General features: G+C 45.7%; 4 protein-coding genes and 1 long non-coding RNA gene across 6 annotated transcripts; 3 read left to right on the forward strand and 2 right to left on the reverse strand.

The window, feature by feature from the left end:
- The first annotated feature begins 8,825 nt into the window (after positions 1-8,825).
- On the forward strand, positions 8,826-9,351 carry LOC138929254 (uncharacterized). Its single transcript, XR_011445667.1, has 2 exons — positions 8,826-9,040; positions 9,100-9,351. It is a non-coding gene; the product is annotated as an uncharacterized lncRNA (long non-coding RNA).
- A 733-nt stretch (positions 9,352-10,084) lies between these two features.
- LOC108083495 (steroid receptor RNA activator 1) lies at positions 10,085-10,929 on the forward strand. Its single transcript, XM_017179297.3, has 2 exons — positions 10,085-10,306; positions 10,379-10,929. The coding sequence occupies exons 1-2, from the start codon at positions 10,183-10,185 to the stop codon at positions 10,729-10,731; spliced, it is 477 nt and encodes a 158-aa protein (XP_017034786.1). The 5' UTR covers positions 10,085-10,182; the 3' UTR covers positions 10,732-10,929.
- A 149-nt stretch (positions 10,930-11,078) lies between these two features.
- On the reverse strand, positions 11,079-12,944 carry sni (SDR family oxidoreductase sniffer). The gene is made up of 3 exons (XM_017179296.2): positions 12,425-12,944; positions 11,815-11,866; positions 11,079-11,747 (listed from the first exon to the last, which is right to left on the reverse strand). Exons 1-3 carry the CDS (start codon positions 12,548-12,550, stop codon positions 11,182-11,184), a joined length of 744 nt encoding a protein of 247 aa, XP_017034785.1. The 5' UTR covers positions 12,551-12,944; the 3' UTR covers positions 11,079-11,181.
- Positions 12,029-17,175, forward strand: Trxr1 (Thioredoxin reductase 1). 2 transcript variants are annotated; one of them, XM_017179295.3, is made up of 3 exons: positions 12,029-12,252; positions 15,391-15,736; positions 15,796-17,175. In XM_017179295.3, exons 1-3 carry the CDS (start codon positions 12,237-12,239, stop codon positions 16,907-16,909), a joined length of 1,476 nt encoding a protein of 491 aa, XP_017034784.1. In that variant the 5' UTR covers positions 12,029-12,236; the 3' UTR covers positions 16,910-17,175. The 2 variants fall into 2 exon arrangements, with proteins under 2 accessions (XP_017034784.1, XP_017034782.1); XM_017179293.3 differs by lacking the exon at positions 12,029-12,252 and adding an exon at positions 13,317-13,629.
- A 755-nt stretch (positions 17,176-17,930) lies between these two features.
- On the reverse strand, positions 17,931-21,052 carry ND-75 (NADH dehydrogenase (ubiquinone) 75 kDa subunit). Its single transcript, XM_017179426.3, has 6 exons — positions 20,908-21,052; positions 20,530-20,717; positions 20,123-20,454; positions 19,030-20,056; positions 18,474-18,959; positions 17,931-18,408 (listed from the first exon to the last, which is right to left on the reverse strand). Exons 2-6 carry the CDS (start codon positions 20,710-20,712, stop codon positions 18,244-18,246), a joined length of 2,193 nt encoding a protein of 730 aa, XP_017034915.1. The 5' UTR covers positions 20,713-20,717; positions 20,908-21,052; the 3' UTR covers positions 17,931-18,243.
- Between the last annotated feature and the right edge of the window lie 28 nt (positions 21,053-21,080).

The raw sequence follows: 21,080 nt of genomic DNA on the forward strand, positions 1-21,080 counted from the left end.
AAAGAATGCTCGAAGCTGTGTGTTACTTGTGCCCCTGGCTCTCTCTTCTCTTACTAGTATATGTTTTGACCCCGATTTATTTTTAGGAGTGCACTAAAAATAAATGCGAAGGTCGGTCCATAATTGGCCGATTGGGTTTGGAGATGTGGAGAACTGGAGGCCGGCTCCGGCTCTGCTGACTTGGACGCACAAACTGCATAAGGTCAAAGTGTCAACTGCAATCCGAGCGAGTACGAGGCATAGGATTCGGCTGGGGGTTCGGCTTCTGCTTTGGGTTGGGTTTCGGGGCGGCCTCCTTCGGGTGTTCCATTCATCTGGGGGGCCGTTGATGGGCAATGTCAAACAGGTGTGCAGACGCCGTCGACGTCATTGCCGCTGGCATCCCATTCCCAGGCCTCCACTACCGTCATCCTGGTGGCACTCCTCCAGTTAGAGAGCCACCCAAAGATGTAGCCAGGACCAGGGAAACTAGATCTAAACCAGGAGGCTTGCACAGTTGTTCCAGGGGCTTCAAAAAACCATTTAAAGTTGTTTCTGACTTTCGCAGAATCATACTTATGCGCTCCAAGGGTCCTAGACTTTTGCCCCCACATAGTACAGACCCAGCTCCGTGAGGCCTGGCGGCATAGTCCATCACTCTCCTCGTGTCCTGGCAGTATCTTCCAACGAGCAGCTCCGCATAACGATCACAGCGTGGGCCCAGAAAGTTCCACTCATTTGAGGAATACACACTCTCCGCATAGTAGTCCACGACTCGCTGGTGGGAGCACGCGATGGTCTCCAGCCCAGTGCAGCCATCCTTGAAGGGAATCGCTGCGGGGAGCCCAGCATGCCAGGATTGGAGTGGATAATGTCCACAATTCTTCTCAAGCCTTCGAGGTCATTGCCATCGTAGAAGCAGGGATTTGCTGGATCCAATCCCGTCAAGCGCTTTAGGATCCTTCCGTTGGACAACTGCCTGCGCTTCCTGCCCGTGGAGCCAGCAATCTGGGCGCCCAAACTATGGCCCATAATGTGCAGCTGATGGGTCACATAGGTGGCATTCAACGTTTACAAAATAATATAAAATTCGATTAACTATTTAAAACATTTTCGAATTGAGGAACAACTGGCACCACTGTGCGGTAACATTGTCTGGAGCTCTCAACCCGGCCACGCCTCTGGTCCTGCCTCCTCCGCCTGGCCCCCTCCGTTCGCCCAGCTTCGGCTGGCGTCTGCTAACACAGTGACCTAGTGCCGAGTCCAAAACACGAAGTCACCAATCCACGAATATCGAATCGCTAATGGCGAGGACGAAGGCGGCGCTGTGACGTCACGGCTGGCATTCATTCACAGGATGTGAGGCAGCAGAAGCAGCCGAAGCAGCAGGAGTCTTCATAGCTGCAACGATTCTCTCGGTGGCTTCGCTGGGCAACATTCATTGAGAAACAGCCCCAAATAAAATACAAAAAAAAAAAAAAAAGCAGAAAAGAACGACCCCGAATGCGACCCCAGACATAATCTGCAAAGGACACTCTGTGCGACATCAGGACGTGAAGCTGCGTCGCAGTCGCCGTCGGCGTCGCAGTAGATGCGATTTGAGCCTGGCTAGGGTTTACATTCGCAGTGAAGGCATCTGGGAAAATCAGTCGGCAACTCGCCTCCAAGCCCAGCAGTCCTGGCCAGCTCCAGCCTCCAGTCTCTTAAATAATAATAAATACAAAAAACTAAAATAAAATAAAACAGAGCCAAAAACTAACTAAGCTTGGCGCCAAAAATCAAATATGTGCTCCTTATTTTTTGCTCACATTTTTTTTTCGTGGCAAGTTTTCAAAGTGAGAGTGTCAGTGAGTTCTTACAGTATAACTTTATATTTAAGATGTAAGTACAATAAGTGAAAGTGAAGACTCTGAGCTACGCGCGAGTTCCACTAAGCAAGTTTTGAGAATATTTCAATACAAAAACTTGACACGTTGAGCTCGTTTGTGGGGTCAGACAAAAGCAACAATCAGTTAATAAAAAAATAAACCTTCAACTAATAAGTGAGTATTTTAGTTTTAGAAAAATACAACTTGAACATAAATAAACAAAATATGCATACACCAGACTTAATCCTTTGTTTCCACAGGCTTACAAAATAATATTTTGAAAAAAGGTAAAGCTTTTTGTATAACTCGACGAGATGCTTACTGATTATTCACATGTAAACCAATGTTTTTCGGCAAATCAAATATTCCATGAGAAATATCTGTAAACATTTCCTTAAGTTATTTTCAAGCACCAAGGAATTTTGCCCAAGGAAAATAATAATAATAAACCCAAAATGTTTACTCATTTCAAGAGAATACATTTAAATGGGAAATTAAAGTGCATAATTCATATTTAAATATTTTTTGGTGAATAATAAATATTTAAATATAAATTATTTATTTTTGGTTGTCATACAGAACCAGCTGTAGGTTTTAAATCCACTTAAAATGCGGCCCAAAAGTATGCGACATCAATTTATTACTTACTTTTTGTTATGTTATATTTGTAAAACTATTTTAGACCGAGATTTCTCTAAACTACCTTCGGTAAGTAACCCAATAATGTCATTATAATAATAAATAAATAAATAAAATAAATAATAATAAAAAATAAATAATATTAAAAATTAGATAAACAATTTTAAAATTGATAACAAATAGTTGGTAATTCGATTTTAAAATACTTTTTATGGAAAGTCCATAGAAAACTAGTTTCTTTACAAAGAAACCATCTTTATCCTTAAATTATATGTAAAAACTCTAGCGAGCAGAATTAAAAACTTCTGTCGATTTTAAAACCCCTCCAAATTGTGTCTAAAAGTATGCTATACAAATTTAACTCAACACTTTTTATGACTCTCTCGAGCAGCTTATATTTAGACCAAAACTCAAAAAGAAGAAGTTTTTTAAACTGCCCAAAAATACGTGCGCCACAAACAAATCGCTGCCTACTTTCAGGGGCAGCCCAAATATTGTTGACCCTGTGGCGGAACACGGAAAGGGCGGCTCCTGGCCGGGGCGGAGGTGGTGGCTGGTTTATATAGAGAGATATAGCAACATGTGACGACGGCGATGAGCCTGCAGAGGCCATTTACCCGCCGCCGCCACTGCTGACGTCATAGTCTCTGCGATGTGCAGACCCAGTAACCCAGTGCCGAGCGGCCCGAGGAGGCCGAAGATGAAACGAAGATGCCGACGAGATGAAAGTGAAAGCGAAAGGAAAACAGGCAAAATACAGTTCAAAAAAATAACCGAAAATCGAATGAAATTGGGAAAATCATATGAAAGGGAAAGGGAACTAAGACGGGATCTGTTTAAAAATTAGTCAACATAAAAGCAAGAGATTTGAATTCGATTGATAATGCAGCTTAAAAGTATGCAGCAAAGTAAACTGGAGGCACTAAAATATTGTATACTTTTAGGTGTAACTTAAATTAGATTTATCTTGTTTTACATTTATTGGAAATATATATATTATTTTATTAATTACTTTAATTTTAATTAAAAATATTATCGGCTACAACGACTTAAATGGCAGTGTGTCCTAGTTTTTTTTTTTTTTTTTTTTTTTAATTTTCTATTTATAGAAGCCCTTTCCCTTTACCCTTTTCCCCTTGTCATTTTTCCGTTCCCGACTTCCCGCATTTTCCACATTTGCACTTTCCCCTCGCTGCTCGCCTTTGGCTGGGCAAGGACTCTTCGCACATTTCTTTCCGCTCTCGATTATCTTGGAGCACTGTGACGTGGCACGAAGGTCGCTGCTCCTCGCTGCAAAGGACACGTGTGACGCGCACACAGGACCTCCGGCAGGACTCGATGTGTGTGTGTGTGCCCATTTAATTACAACGTTATTTCATGAATATTGATTGAAATCAACATCGATGCAGCGCCCCCAAAGACGCGTTTGCAATAATTTTGAAATAGAAACCCAGGTTCCGTGATTTAAACCATTTGAATATTGCTTAAAAAAGTTGTTATTAAATTAAAATGCAATCATTTACACTGCAACTTATTTTGAATAAGTTCAAAAGTCTACTAAGGCTAGTTATCTCTGGTTTTTCCTCTTAATTTTTTCTAGTTCTTGTTCTCCTTGTTTTTTTAATTAATTTATTTGTAATTAAATATTAAAATTAAAGTCAGGCTAACTTTTTCAGGGCTGTTAGCAATTTGCTTCTATTTATTTGTTGTAATTTTTTAATAATTATTTAAAAATATTCATTCCTTTATAAAATTCATTATAAAGGAACTAGCCTGATTTCAGGAATATATGGGGCTTAATTAATTATTTTATGCCTAAGACTTTGGGATATTTTATTGCCCTAGGACCAACATCAAGGTTTTTTTAGTATGGGAACGGCTTCTGAGTAATTCCTTTCCATTTTGAAAGTATTATAAGTAATAGGAATATTTATAATATCTAAGAATTCTAAACCAGTTTTATGGATCTTTTGCACTTTTTACTTAATTAATATTATAATTATAATTCAAATTAAATAATAATAATAATTAATATTATTTTTATTTGATATATATTATATTAGCTTTGATTTGTATATATTCGTTTCTTTAATTAAAAAATATATTAATTATATGAGTTACTGATTCGTTTTGGTCATGCTGAATGATTAATTTACTTTAAATAATAAAATATTTTATTGTTTTGTATGTGTTATTAATGTATATTTATTATAATTATTATATTTATTATTTATATTATTATACAATTGTATTATATTATAAATATTTATAGCCATTCTATAGGAATTTCCTATAAAAGATGAATTGCTAACTAATTTCGGGGCTTGCAACAAAATGTATTTACTTATAATAATAACATTTATTATTTTGTAATTTTTATTATTTTAATTATATTTATTTCTTTCATCTAAAAATATTTTAACATTTTACAAGCATTTATATATTTTATAGTAAAAAGAGAATCACTCTTATGATTAAAATTTATAATTGTATGTTATTTACTTAAACAATAATTTTATTTTAATTTTAAATATTTTTACGTTTCTTTTATTGAAAGAATAACCAATACATAAAATATATTTATACTCTGTTCTTGAAAAAGTTATTTTCTTGCCTTAAATAATATATATATAATTATTTATTAAGCATATTAATTACTACACATATATCTTAACAACTATTATAGGTATTCAAGCTCACAAATTTGATTTTAGCTTATTTAAAATTTAAATTTATATTTTTAATCGCTGACCAATTATAATTTCGCATTGCATACTAACGGGCGCCGCCAACGACGACGACAACGACAGTTGTGAAAAGCTGAAAAGCTGAAAATCGGAAAGGCGGAAAGCCGGAAAAGCACCGGCAAATGCTGTCGGAAATTATGGTTTCCCAAGAAAACAAGAAAAAAGGCAAGCAGGAGGCCAGGGCTCTCCTCGGCGACTGATCGCCGCTCTGTCCAGGCCTGGCCTCCTTGCCGCAGACTATCTGTCACTTGATACTAAGCTAAGCCCCGCTCACTCGCCATTACCTTTGTTGAGATTCCCCACACACACACAGACACACACAGTGGGCCAAACTCGGACCAGGTCCAGTTTGGTGTGCACTCTTGTACGGGCGCTGACCAGCCAAGCATTCCAAGCTGCCCCCATGCCCCGGCCCCGGGGATGCCATAGAAGTGCCACGGCCCCGTTCTCTCCCCCTTGGTCAAAATGTTATTTAATTTTTCAACACCCCGCGCAAAATGGGGATGAACACTGCAGCTGGATGGGACTCCTTTGGGCCCAGTGATTGTGGGCAGTTGCAGATCATATTTCCATCCCATTCCCCCGGGGGGTGCTGGTCAAGCACCTTTTGGGAAACCTGCCTCAATGTCTGGCTCTCTTTTCGGTGCTATATGTGCGATATATGCTTGCTTTCCGATTTCCGATCGAAGAAGAGTCGCGCGACAAAAGCCTGAAAAGTAGGCAGCGTTTCGGGGGACACACACTAATGCCCCTTAATAATATTACACACAAACGCACACCGCGCCACGCACACACATCTAAGTCTTCGCGCTCGGCTTGGGTTTTACAGGCGCACACACCACACACACACACACGCTATACACACGGCACATACACACAGGCATATCGAAAACTTAAACAAGTTAAATACAAGAGGGATGCAACGCCGCTGCCGCTGTCAACGTCGACGGCAACGTCAACGTCTCTCACCTGGCACTATAAAAGGTGAACGCCTGACAGAACAATGTCTCAGTTAAATGCCGTTAATTGGACGACAACCAGCAGCAGGTGCCAGGATCTACAGAACTAGAAAAGAAACTAAAAAATAAAACAAAAAACTATAAACTACAAACAACAAAAGAGAAAGCGAATTAAAAAATATATCAAATAAAATGAAAACAATTATTTTTTTAAGTGCACACAGGATAAAATCGTGAAAAACACACAAATTCATTTTTTTTACTGGTGGTTAAGTGTTTTCTAGCGCCAAGGATAATAGGAGAAATCTCTAGATATTTTAAAAACCATTTTTTAAAAAGAAGCATAAAAACACCGTGTTATTTTGGAATATGCAATAAGCATAGCCTACTTTTGTGCAGCAGTTTGTAAAGGATTTAGAATCAAGTGAAAAAATTGCTATATTAAGCTCTTCTGGGATTTACCCCAAGGACTTGCAGAACTTTTAGGCAGCCTTTGTTTTAGGAGATTCAAAATCATTTGAATCTCTCTCTTGAATGTATTCTACAAATTACCAAAAGGGAAATATGAGAAATATTGCCTGCTTCTAGGCATCCGTTTTAAAAGGATTTAGAATTATTCCGAAAAAAAAAATAAAAAATAAAATAATAAAAAAAAAAGATATAAAAACCACTAATTATGACACTTCTTTGGTTTCGTTCCCCAAGATTTTAGAAAGATCTTTTTAAACAGATTTCAAATCACTGGAAATTGAAACCATTCACCAACCTAATTAGCGTCCTCGAGAAGGCCTCTCGATTTGCCAAGAAAAGCGACTTCCAATTGAAAATCAATAAAAAGCCAGCTGTCCAGCTAAACGACAACGTCGATCCATATTAATATAATATTCAAAAACGTGCCGCGGCCCCCCAAAGCGCCTGCGACGCGAATAACCTAGCCTGGAATTTCGACCATATGTCGCGGGGCATCCTCATCACTTATTTAGCACTTCAGCAGCAGTTCGGCAAAGCCCACAACTAACTGTTGACCCCGTATTTTAAAACCCAAAACCCAATATATCCTTCCTGTGATTCAGTGATTCAACGAGACTCTATAAAAAGGTGCTTATTGCAGCTGCTGGCCACTGCACAAGATTAGACTTAAGACTCTTGTGCGTGTGACAGCGGCTATTGTAAGAGGCCATAGAAGCAACTAAGTCATCATGCCGAACCCGGTGCCCGATACCAGCTCCTCCGATTGCCCTGGAAGCCCTACAAGGTGGCCTAATGCAATTATTACAACGACTACAAGTATGCCAACTCATTTTCCTTGTGTTTCCTCAATTATTTGGGGCATTCAATTGGACAAATTTAGTTTGTTTTTGTTTTAATGTTATAATTAATAAACAAATTAATTAATTTAAATTAATTTAATTTATCGCAAGACCCTACATTTAATTTTAATATTTAAGAAAATGTTAAATTCTTTAAAGAAAGTGTGTCATTCTTTTATATATATAAAATATATTTAAAATATTTAAAACAAAGTCTTAAATATAAAATTTTCAGGATAATCAAGTAAAAGTACTTATGCTAAGGAGTGTAGCTTAGACTCGTTCCACAGGACCTAAAATATTTATAATTTTACCAACTACTACTCACTAATATATTTAAACATTTTAATCACTTTTTATTGTTTGCATTCAATAAATTGTGAGCTTAACTAATTATTTTCTGCATAACCATCACTTAACTTAATATTAAAAACATACTATTATAAAAAATACTAATATTATTAATAATATAATAATACGTATAAAGAGCACACGGCTCGGGGAGTATGGGTATGGAATCACAGAAATTTGTAATAAATAGAAATATCTTTTGACGCCATTAAAGTCAAATGGAACTTCCTAAGCAGATCCGCCCGCGAGGTCTCAAGGATAATTGGTCTTCTTCAGTTTGGACCCATCTAGCAGGACCGCCAAGTCTCCGAATTTTATGTTAACAGTAATTTTGTATACAAAAATGTCTAAGAAACGAAGGAGAATTATGCAATAAATTTAAATAATAAATCATTGTTTATAAGGATATACATATATTCAAATAAATATTTTGTATGCATAATAATAAAGGTGACATATATGACTTTTGGTAAAAGACCTGATATATTATAATTCTAGGACATTCGATCGATATTTATCGGTATCTTTTCATGATACTTTTAAAGAAGTAATAACAAAGCCACAAATGCACTCCTTTCAATTTGAAAAGCTTTTCTGTGTTCGTTTTTAGGTTACAAAAATTTGCACATTGAGTTGAGAAATTTCAAGAAATATATATTCTTAAATTGTTGATAATTTTAATGATATGAACAATTTAAAAAAATATTTTCTAAAATGTATTTCCCAATTTTTTGTAATATTTTTAAATTAATAATTAAGTTTTTCGGAATACTGGGACTTTTTTTGTCCTTCAGAAGATGTGAAAAAAATACTTATTCTACGTATATGTACATGTAAACAATGCAAAAAAACACTTATTTTTTATGGGTTATCTATTATATAAAAATAAGTCGAGTTTTCTGCGGGGATCAAATAACTCCAGAACGCACGAACCGATTTCCACGGTTTTGCATTCGTTGGAAAGGTCTCGGAATTTGTGATTTTTTGCAGTAAAGAAAATTCAGGAAAAATTGCAACAGAAAGCGGGAAAATCATTTTTGCATAAAGCGCCAACACTGACACATAGTATGCCATAATTCTCTACTCAGTTTATTTTATGACAAATCGAAATTGTGTTCAATTTTGAGTAAAATAAGTTATTCGTTTCATATCAGTGCAATTGGAAACCAGCATTTGTATTTAGGGTGGTAAGTTGAACTGTGTAAATTATGTGGATTAGAGGTTAAATTAACCGCTCTGCCTATAGTCGAAAATGCCTATAGCACGACGTGTGAACATCGGTCTCCGCACAAGGCATGCAATCCAGCAACAAGTGTATTCACAGAACTTAAGCGAGGAGAGACGAAATGTAGTAAGGGAAAATGCCCGATTGAGACAATGCGTGGGCACACGAAGATCAACTGGTGTGCAGCATCTAAGCGGATCCCAACCAGCGTGGCAGGCTCCTAACAGCAGCCTTCCTCGACATAGCCATCGACCTCAGGACAAATTTCAAGAATCCTGAGATAGAGTGCTAGAAAATATTCGTTATCCGAAGGCGTCGCGGGTGAGACCGTGCCCCCGGTGTTGCCCATATCCGTTTTGTCCACTGGAGGGTCCCAACAGTTGTGCTCTCAGAGCCCCAGATCCCTACCAGGGCGTCAGGCCCGGACTACCGTCCGAAATTGGTAAGGCGGATAATCAGCTTACCTTGAAAAAACCCCTTATGGCAATACCACCAACGAGACAGTTTCATCTTTCCTCCATTGTCGGAACTTCCTATTTATTGAAACCATCTTTCCGCTATTCAGTTGGTCTCTAAAAGACTTTCGGATAGGGACCACTTAGTTTGTAGTTCTTGGTGATTTAAACATCCCAGGGGCTATTTGGTCCTTAGATAATTCCATTAACCACAATACATCACAAAAAATGTGGTTTACACTTCAATTAAACGGATAATTTGCCAAAGGTGGCGTAACGGAGTTCGCCTGGCTTACTAGTATTTCATAAATAAATATCAAGAAACATTAATCTAGTGCTTCACGTTTAGCTAAATGATATGGAAATCAAATTTGACGTCTCCATCTCTAGTAATTGCAGTTTTTCCTGATCAAGGGTTTTTCCCCTAAAATTACGGGGTTTTTTTCGGGTTAGCGTTACCAGACCGCGCGTTCATTAGGGTTTCAGCGTTTTAGTGTGCCCAGAAGCCACGAAGTTTTGTAAAGATTTTTTAGGGGAAAGCCCAATTTGCATCTGGCAGCACTGAGTAATTGTGATACCAAATAAATATCTGGCCAGGATCGGGGACCAAAACCCGGGAAAAAGGAGCAACAGGACCGCCTAAAGAAGCATGACACCGCCACCGACGACAGCGCAGAACGTACCGCAGCCGCAACAGTTCGAGAACACCTCGCTGCCGCCGCCGCCACCACCGCCAACGGGGCAAAACATAGCGCCGTCGGGCGCGTTTCCTGGTGAGTTCTGAATGGCTTTCCACGCTTAGACCTGATGTATCTCATGTTTGCGTTCCCGTTCCCCATCGGCAGGTTCACTTACACCCGGCTGGAATGATCCGCCGCCAGTGTCGGCAGACGCTTTCACCAGCAACGCGGGCAGCCGACGCCCACGTCTCGATCTCCGCAAGCGCGTGGCCCATCCGCTGGACGGACAGCCCGGCTACGTGGCGGCACCAGCAGAGATAGCCTCACCCCGACCAGTGGCCATGGTGCCGCCCCAACGTCAGATGCCGTATCCAGATGCCAAAGGCGGCTCAGGTGCAGCAGCAGATGCGGGTCCAGGAGCGGGATTGGCCAATATGCGACTGCCACCGTTGGCGCAGGATATAAGCGTCGATCCGTCCAGAGTGCCTGTGGCCAGGGTTACGCCACGGCAGAAGTAGCAGACAGACGAGGCGAGGCGAGGCAAGGCAAGACGTTGCGTGTTTATCACGTCCATAGGTTAAGGTACTCCACTCCAAATTGCTGTGTTCCGGGCGGGGGGCAAGAAAATCAATATTTTTCTATGTAAATCCACTTAAGGCATTAAAATACCATATAAAATGAAAGGGCCGGGTAAAATGAGCCCCTAAATCCTGCAAGATTTATCTTTATATTAGCCCCGACAGGCGCTTAACTTTAAATGAATGAAGGATGAAGTGAACTCTTAACTTCACCTGGAATATAATCATTGGAGGCGTTCCAGAAGTCTCTAGAAATTTGTAATCCCCCCTTGTTCACACTTGAGCTATTAACCTGCTTTTCAGGCACACAAAGTGTTAGGTATAATCAACAACAATCAAGAAACAAGAAATTATAATGCACGATAGTTCAAATGCTACTGGTTGAGCCCTTCACCAAGGCAACTGGGTGCCATCAAAGTTAAGGAAGCTGCCGTTCTGCTTCTCGCTCAGATCGCAGATGGTCCTCACAATCTGGCCCGTGCTGGTGGGCACATCCAGGGGGGCATTGCTGCCGCCCATGTCAGTGCGCACCCAGCCAGGATGCAGGCTGACGCATAGGATGCGCTGCGGCAACAAATCGATGCTCATCGACTTGGTGGCCGCATTGAGAGCCGACTTGGAGGTGCGATACGCGTACATGGCACCGTCCGTGTTCAGCTGAATGGAGCCCAGTATCGAAGACATGTTGATGACGGCAGCCCGACCCACGCCCATCGGCTGGGATGCGTTCAGCTTAGCCGCCTTGTTCAGCAGCGGCAGGCAGGCCTTGGCCAGCATTATGGGCACCACCGTGTTCGTTTGCAGCGTATCCAGCAGATCCTGCGACCGGGTAGCCGTGATCCGCGTGGACTTGGGCGCAATGCCGGCATTGTTGAAGAGCACATTGAGTCCCTGATCCTTGGTCACGCACTCGATATCAGCAACCAGCTTGTCATAGGCCTCGAAATTCCTCAGATCTAAGGGGGATCCAACAATTTACGGTTTTTCATTCATAAATTCTACGAAGGATAATCGAATACTCACCAATCTCCAGGATATGGATGTTGGCGTGCTTCTTGGCCAGATCCTCCAGTTCCTGTGGGGGGAAAATTATTAAAGCCATTTAAAAACATTTCGAAATTCGATGGCAAGTTCTAGCACCGAGCCGATCACTGCCTATCGATTGGCGTGCCGCAATGGCGCTCCCCGAGAATGGGCACACTAAAGACGAAAAGCGTACAAAAGCTATTGCAAAAAGTTAGCGCCGCTTATTTCCCATCTGCGTTTCGTGCCTTTGCCGTCGAAGCGAACCGCCCACACACACTCCGTTCGGAACTACCAGTAACTGTTTTCTCTTCGAACCGTCGTCTCAGAGACTCTTTCCGCGTCGCAGCACCATATACTATCCGTTGCTGATCCTTTCGCTGAGCCTTATCCACTTGGACAAACTCCCGGAGACACTGAAAATGGCGCCCGTGCAAGGTGAGTAGTCGTTTTGCGGAATCGGGTTCCAAGTCCCAAGCCGGATTAGCTTTGCTAGTTAGTTGTTATTGTGTTCTTGTGGATTGTTCGCGTAGTTTCTCGGGGTGTGAGTCACGCCGCCCGGTCACCGATTAGCGCGTCCAGCGGTCACTGGTGTTAACCCCCTGCTTACCGTGGCCTGCGCCCGACTGCGGCATGTTGTAAAGAGATGCTGCGGCGGCTGAGGCAGGGCCACCAGCGCCTTGACCAGGCCCAGACCGAGGCCGCGGTTGCAGCCCGTTATCAAGATGGAGTTCATGTTTTCCGTTTGTTCTGCGAGTCGCTGCGTCTGTGATGTGATCTCTTGCGGAATGAAATCTAATCTCTGGCCCTCGCTACGCCTGGCACTCGAGATTAAGGCCAACTAATGAGTTGTCCAGTCGTGAGGGTGCAATAAAAAGCGCTCGCGGCGGAGGAACTATGGTGACTGGTTGGGCCAACTATTCCCGTGGATTTCACCAGATCGTCCGCTTATCGGCGGCCCGTACACGACTTTATTGGCGTATCAAATAAAAACGGAAAATCATTTGACTGGCCGCCGGCACAGCTGGCAGTGTTGCCAACCATCTGCTAGTTATCGATACTACTGCGCATTGCCAAACGTGCGAAACTCGAAAAACGCTTCAAATTCTAAATCGGAACTGTTGCTGCAGCCGTGGCCGCTTCTAATTGGAATGCGTTCGTTTCCAATTGCATGCTAATGAAGGCACACATGGGCCTAACAGAACTTCTCTATAATCTGTTGCTTCTCATTTCGATTCTGCCGCCGTTGCCGCAGCTGCGCTATCGGCATTCCGCTTTGCCACGCGCATTCGCATCTGCGCTGCTTCTGTTACGTAGCCACCGCCGTCTATCGGCGCATTCCGCTGCCCACCGCCTTCGCAGCATTCCCGGCCAGACATCGACGCGTTTGTGTTGTGTGTTCCTCCGCTCTTTTCACAATTTCTTCGCGAAACACCGCCATTGTTACCCCCCCGGGCTGATTGAGGTGAAAGTTAACCAAGGGTGAGAGGGAGCCGCTAAAGATGTCGCTCACCCTGTGGAGCTCGAGATGCTCCGTCACGTTTGTGCGGCAGTGCTCGACGATTTTTACGTCTAACTTCTGCCCTGGCCCCGTCTCCGTCTCTGGCATTCTCCAACACAATTCTCACTCTCCACATCAGCTGCTCCATCATCAGAGAACCATGAGCTCCGCTGCACTTGGACGTCAAGATGGCGGCACACAGTCGCGGGGCAGCACCTCCGGGGCGGCGAGCGGTGTGCCGCCCTTCAAGCATCCCCACTGCGACCGCCAGGCCATGTACGCCCAGCCGGTGCGACAGATCAGGAACAAAGGAGGTGAGCGTCGATATCGATAGCAGCAATACGATCGGTCGGGGTTGGCAACGCGGAGGCGGTCGACCGCCGATAGTCGGGTTACGCGTCAATAATTGTGCGTTTTTCTTTGTTTTTGGGGTTTCTCTTGTTACCTCGCCGCTGCCGGCATTATGCAATAACCGTTAGTTGTGAAAGACCACAGACCCGCTTATCTGCGGCACGTATTCGCAAGGGTTTTATATGCCGGCATTCGTACATACTCCACATCTGCACCGTCATCGGCCCAACGGCAATCGTTCGCCCACCACACCCCCCGCACCAAGTCCAACTGGAATACAGCGGCGGTGGAGAGATTAGCATACACATACCAACCAAAGATCAATCATGCTCCCCAAATACAGCCACTTGCTGTGCGCCCTGATTGTGGGCGCAAAGAAGACGGCTTTTCAGACAAAAGGTGGCTAAGTCTAGATTTGGGACGTTGAGTAGTAGCTTCCCTTTCTAATTCTAACTTTAAAGGCAATTTAATTTGCAGAAAACTGTAGAAAGAATCTGCCTAGAATTAATCGATAATCAATGGTTAATTGACTTTCATGAAAACTGGTTTGGTTTGCATTTGTAATATAAATATTCAAGAAATCAATATACATTTAGAATTTATTAGTAATTTTTTGTAAAATATTGAATATTACTTAGTATGTATGAATTTCGTAGGCAAAGATGCTCTTGGGCGATACAGATACCACCTACAACCCTTTGCGGAATGTTCGAGAACCTTTTGGTTGGTAGTGGTGGCCATGATGATGATGATGATTTCACCATATCTGTCGTGTGCAGTCCACTTATCGCTGCTCGGTGCTCGGGGTTCGGGCAAACACATCTTCGATAATTGCATCGTCACAGCCACCTCTTCCGTCATCGTAATAACATTTAGCAATTAATTGCAGCATGACGATATTGTTTATAACATATTGTTGTGCATATAGTAATCTAGGAGCTAAACAAACAAACAGAAAGCTTAGGTGGGAGTGATACCAGCCGATAAGGCCTTGCCTTTTAAGGGCGTAACCATGGCAAATCCGGTGGGCCAAAGCAAACCAAAGGCAGGGCGTGGGCGTTAGCTGGGGGGCGTTCAGGAGGCGTCACTCCGTTGGGGTCATGTCACAGATGATTGCCCCAGTTTGATTTGCTGGCGGCCAAGGCGGCATGGCATGTGGCAGCTCTCTATCGCCGCCTGGCATCTAGGAAAAGCTTCCTTTCCACCAAGGACCAAAAGGAGAAAAGATTGCTGGGCACCGATTGCAGATTGCAGGACGCCAGTCTTGCTTCCAATTTCAATCCCAATGCATCTGTTTGAATTTGTGCCCGCTTCCCAGCTGACCGAGGGTGAACCGCGCCACCGGAGGAGCATATACCGCTCCGCCTATCTGGACATACGCCTGCGCGAGGTGCCAGCGGCAGACAGGAGTGGGTTAAGGGCATTTTTAAAGTGATTAGTGATTAGCTGATAATTTGGTAGAGGCAAAAATCATGATATTTTTGTGGTTTTAAAGGGTTTTATGGATGCTTCGTTGTAGCCAAAAAATGCCAGCTAACCTGTGATAAAAATGCTTTCAATTCCAAAATGAATCAACAAATTATTCACAGCAAATGAATAAATAAACGGGTGAGGAAACCCAAGTTGATTCATTCGGTTCTTGACGAGATTGCATTTATTTTAGGAATATGTATAGGCCTAATAAACATCTATATCCCCTCTAAAATTCCACCTATTTTTTTTAGGTTCCTACGATTACGACCTGGTTGTAATTGGCGGCGGCTCAGCTGGCCTGGCCTGCGCCAAAGAGGCAGTCCTAAATGGAGCCCGCGTTGCCTGCCTGGACTATGTTAAGCCCACGCCCACTCTGGGCACCAAGTGGGGCGTCGGTGGCACTTGCGTGAATGTCGGCTGCATACCCAAGAAGCTGATGCACCAGGCCTCGCTGCTGGGCGAGGCTGTTCATGAGGCAGCCGCCTACGGCTGGAATGTGAACGAGAAGATCAAGCCGGACTGGCACAAGCTTGTCCAGTCTGTGCAGAATCACATCAAGTCTGTCAACTGGGTGACTCGTGTGGATCTGCGCGACAAGTAAGTCAATCCTTTGGAATGCGATGAAAAATATCCCTGTAACATAATTACGATTCTAGGAAAGTGGAGTACATCAACGGATTGGGCTCCTTTGTGGACACACACACCTTGGTGGCCAAGATGAAGAGCGGCGAACGCACACTCACCGCCCAGACCTTTGTTATTGCCGTGGGCGGACGACCACGTTATCCGGGCATCCCCGGTGCCGTGGAGTATGGCATCACCAGCGACGATCTGTTCAGCCTGGAGCGTGAGCCCGGCAAGACCCTGGTCGTCGGTGCTGGTTACATTGGATTGGAGTGCGCCGGCTTCCTCAAGGGCCTCGGCTATGAGCCCACCGTTATGGTCCGTTCGATTGTCCTGCGCGGCTTCGATCAGCAGATGGCCGAGCTGGTGGCCTCCTCGATGGAGGAGCGCGGCATTCCCTTCCTGCGCAAGACCGTGCCGCTGTCCGTGGAGAAGCAGGACGATGGCAAGCTGTTGGTTAAGTACCAGAACGTGGAAACCGGCGAGGAGGGCCAGGAACTCTACGACACCGTGCTGTGGGCCATTGGTCGCAAGGGTCTGATCGAAGATCTAAACCTGCCCAAGGTCGGTGTTAAAGTTCAGAAGGACAAGATCCCCGTGGACACATTGGAGGCTACCAATGTGGCGAACATCTTTGCCGTCGGCGACATTATCTATGGCAAGCCGGAGCTGACGCCCGTTGCCATTCTGGCCGGTCGTCTCTTGGCTCGCCGGCTGTACGCTGGATCCGAGCAGCGCATGGACTACCAGGATGTGGCCACCACCGTATTCACACCCCTGGAATATGCCTGCGTCGGCCTCAGCGAGGAGGATGCGGTAAAGAAGTATGGTGCCGATGAGATCGAGGTTTTCCACGGGTACTACAAGCCCACAGAGTTCTTTATCCCCCAAAAGAGCGTTCGCTACTGCTACCTGAAGGCGGTGGCTGAGCGCCATGGCGATCAGCGCGTCTATGGACTCCACTACATTGGACCCGTTGCCGGTGAGGTGATCCAGGGATTCGCGGCCGCCCTTAAGTCCGGCCTGACCATCAATACGCTGATTAACACTGTGGGCATTCATCCCACGACCGCCGAAGAGTTCACCCGGCTGAACATTACCAAGCGCTCCGGAGCCGATCCCACGCCGGCCACCTGCTGCAGCTAAGCGGGATCCGCAGTTGATGACGATGAATGGTTGTTGCCGCTAGCCAGCGATCGAAGAGTTCAACAGTTCCGTTTAAGTTTCCGCAATTAAAACAAAAAAAAAATAACCCACACAATAGTAGCTCTGCGCAAGCCACGGGCTCTGGGCACTGGAGGCACTGGGGATAAACGCTTCGTTCGGCTACGGTGGAACTCTCGCGACCCGCGATACCCAAGCAGCCCATCCGACATGCACTCAAAATTTTGAATTTGTTAAAGAAAAAAATACCATGAAATTAACCATGAATTCCCCTAAATGTACGGTAGAAAAATATAATTTTTCACCAAAAAAAAATTGGTTTCTTTTGATTTTTGGGTAGTTTTTTAGTTGGGAGAAAATTCGAGCTAAATGAATGTCCTAAGCCATGTATATCTTTTAATAGTAGCTATACGAATCACCTGAAATTGTACACTCTAGTTGGAGCTACAAGAGTTTTCCTTTAATCTTGATCTTTGGTGGAAAACAACAACAGGGATTCCTGTCACTTATGGCTCTTTTGGGAGTAAGGCCCCATTTAATACCTTTTCTTTCCTCAAGAAATCAATCAGTTAACTCGATGCCTTGGCTGTTTGCCCTTCATCGGATATGCATGGATAATGGTAATGGCCCAGGTAGGTTGCCCATATCCGATTCGACTTGGTCTAATTGAAAATTCAATTGCGATGTAGATTTGTGCCTTCTGTGACGAAGCACGACCTGTGGGGGTTATCCACTAACTAGGTTTAATCAGTGGAAAAGCTTTTAAGGGCCCGATCGTCGCTCATTTTCCCCATGGAACAGAGCGAGAGGGCAATGTCTGCCAAGCGAAATTGAATCTGATATGTACGTAGTACATACATATATCAGTGTTTTCCACAGAATCAAATCGAGCCTCTGCTCACACCGATGGGAATTCCTATCAGAATCCCCCAGAAATCGTACGGGGAATGCAATTTTGGAACCGCTCCTTGCCCACACATTAAGGACTATCTCTCTCTCTTGATATTTTTCTATTACATTTTTATTTTGTTTTTTCCTATTTCTCGTATTGAATAACTCCCTCTTTGTTTTGAACAACAACAAAAAGACTCTTATTTTTTCTCCTTTACAACTGCCCCAGCGCTGCCGCAGCCACAGATTGCTGATCCTGATCCTGCTCCTGCGCTGACTGGCTCATCCTGCGGCGACTCATGGTGCTGTCTAAAAACGGTTCGTACGTAATTTATGGGAGTGGCGGGGCCACAAGCGAAGAGCAGAGTTAAAAAAAAAAAACACATTAATTAGTTAGTTTGTTTAGATCAGAAGAGGCGCCCGCCCTAGATGGCAACGCTCTGCTTGGCCTCGTTCTCCCGCTGCTGCTTGTTGACCGCCGATATGCACTTGGCCATGGTGGGCGAGGCGCGTGAAATGGCGTCGGTCATAAAGTAGTCGCGCAGCTCCTTCAACTTGATGTCAATGGGGCCGCCGCCAATGGATTTGCTCTGCAAAAGGAAAAAGAAACATATTCTATAGATCCTTGTAAAACGATGGAAGGACGTCTTCTTACGGCGCCCGCTGCACCGGCCTCGCCGGCTGGCTCCAGTTGACCCAGGCGCGTTAGATGCGGCGCCACATCCTCCAGGCGGTTGCGCAGCTCGTCCAGGTTGTCATATGGCAGCGGCTTGCCCACCACCTCGGAGAGAGCGCGCAGGATCTTCCAGTCCTCGCGGGCCATGCCCGGTGGCGAGACACCCGGCAGCGTCTGCTGCGGCCTGCCCTCAGTGTTCACATAAATTCCTTGCTTCTCGGTATAGGCGGCACCTGGCAGCACGGCATCGGCAATGGAGGCACCATTATCGCCATGCGAACCGATATACACAACAAAACAGTCCTTGGGCAGCTGCTCGCGGGTCACCTTGCCGGCATCAGCGTTCAGCAGGAAGAGCACCTTGGGCTGAGCCTTCACGGCGGTCTGGGCACCGGCCTTGTAGCCCACATCGAAGGCGCCCACCTGGGCGGCGTTTGTCTGCAGCACATTGAAGGGGTTCCAGTCCTGCAACCACAAGAACCACAACGTGTCAATGAAGCCACTCAGGTGCTCAGGGAGACGCAACTCTACTCACCGGCTTCTTTAGCTTCTTGCAGTAGTCGGCGATGGTGGCATGAATGGCGCCGCCATCGGGACGCTCCAGCAGATCGGCACCGATAATGATGGCCGGCTTCTTGGCACCCTCCAAGACCTTGGAGAAGGCGTGCGATCCAGAGCAAACGTCCTTGATTAGAGCGGCATCGGCGCCAAGGTTCTCGTGCTCGTAGGACAGATCGATCTTGGGTCCAATCGAGGCAATCTGCAGTTCGTTGTGAACGTACGCCTTGCGGAGACGGGTGTTGACCAGAGGAGCCTCGTAGCGCGGATTGGTGCCCACCAGAAGCACGGCATCGGCCTCTTCCAGGCCGGCAATGGTGCTGTTCAGCAGGTAATTGGCCCGGGAGTCAGTGCCGCCCTGGACGAAGCCCTGCTCGGTGGCAACCGCCTCGCTGCCCAGCTTGTTTAGCAGATCCTTGAGGGCCACCTGAGCCTCCAGATCGGCCAGCTGTCCCGAAATGCCGGCCACCTTGCCGTTGGCCGCCTTAACGGCCTTGGCCACCGCAATGAGGGCGCCCTCCCACTCAACGGCCTGCAGTTCGCCGTTCGGCATGCGGACCATGGGTGCCACCAGGCGCTGGCGCTTCAAGCCGTCGCAGGCGAAGCGCGACTTGTCCGCCAGCCACTCCTCGTTGACGTCCTCATTCTCACGCGGCAGGATGCGCAGCACCTCGTTGGTTCGGGTGCTGACCACGATGTTGCTGCCGACGGCATCGAGCACATCGATGCTGCTCACCTTGCGGATCTCCCAGGGACGGGCCACGAAGCTGTAAGGCTTGTTGGTCAGAGCGCCCACCGGGCACAGGTCGATCACATTGCCGGAGAGCTCGGTGAGGAAGAGCTTCTCCACATACGTTCCGATTTGCATGTCATTGCCACGACCCGTGGTGCCCAGATCATCCACGCCGGCGATCTCGGAGGCGAAGCGTATGCAGCGAGTGCAATGGATGCAACGAGTCATGATGGTCTTGACCAGCGGTCCAATGTCCTTGTCCTCCACAGCTCTGCAAAAGCACAAAAGGAGTAGCAGTAATGCTTGTTCCCCTTCCAAAGAGAATCATTCTCCCTACCGCTTGCCGGTGTAGTTGATGTCGGTGAAGCGGGAGCGATCGGAGCCAAAGGCCATGGCCTGATCCTGCAGATCGCACTCGCCGCCCTGGTCGCAGATGGGGCAATCCAGCGGATGGTTCATCAGCAGGAACTCCATGACGCCCTCGCGAGCCTTGCGGGTCAGATCGGAGTTGGTCTTGATTCGCCAGCCCTTCATCACGGGCATGGCACAGGCGGCCACCGGCTTGGGGCTCTTCTCCACCTCCACCAGGCACATGCGACAATTGCCGGCAACGGCCAGGCGCTCGTGGTAGCAAAATCTGGGAATCTCCACGCCGATCTGGGCAGCCGCCTGCAAGAGCAATCACCGGAAAATGGTAATGGGATAATAGGAACCTCAATTGCTTCCCTTACTCCCATCTCTTACCTGCAGCACAGTGGTGCCGGGCAACACCTGCACAGGAATGTCGTCCACAAAGACCTCGATCTTCTCGGGCGCCTTCGCCGGCGTCTGGGCCAAAATGGCGCTGGTGCGCACCGCCCGGCTGGCCATCTGATGTGTGGGCGAGCCCAGAGCGCCCAGCGCCTTGACTAGCGGTGCCCGTATCATATTTTCTGCAACGACAAGTGACCAAATAGAGCTGCAATCCTCAAACCCAACAATTACATAAGTAATCTGGCTGCCAGCATTTCCCAATTTATCGATCGCTGCCGTCCGTAGTCTCTGGCCGACTGCAGGTGGCCTTTGGCCAGGAGTTTTGCAGCTCCGGCCGACGGTGGGGGTGGGGGTAGGCGAAAAACCTACCGAAATGCTGGAAAATATTCCTGTGGCTTTTTTAATGCGGAGACAAACTTTTTATCGCTTTGCTTTGACAGTCGCACTGTGACGGCGTGCCGCGTTGCCAACTGTCTGTTTGGTATTTTCAGTTGGCAAAGCGGGCCGCACAGCTGTTCCTCCCAAGAACTATGGGTGCTGCC

The sequence above is a fragment of the Drosophila kikkawai genome, chromosome X (assembly GCF_030179895.1).
Source record: "Drosophila kikkawai strain 14028-0561.14 chromosome X, DkikHiC1v2, whole genome shotgun sequence".
NCBI lineage: Eukaryota > Metazoa > Arthropoda > Insecta > Diptera > Drosophilidae > Drosophila > Drosophila kikkawai.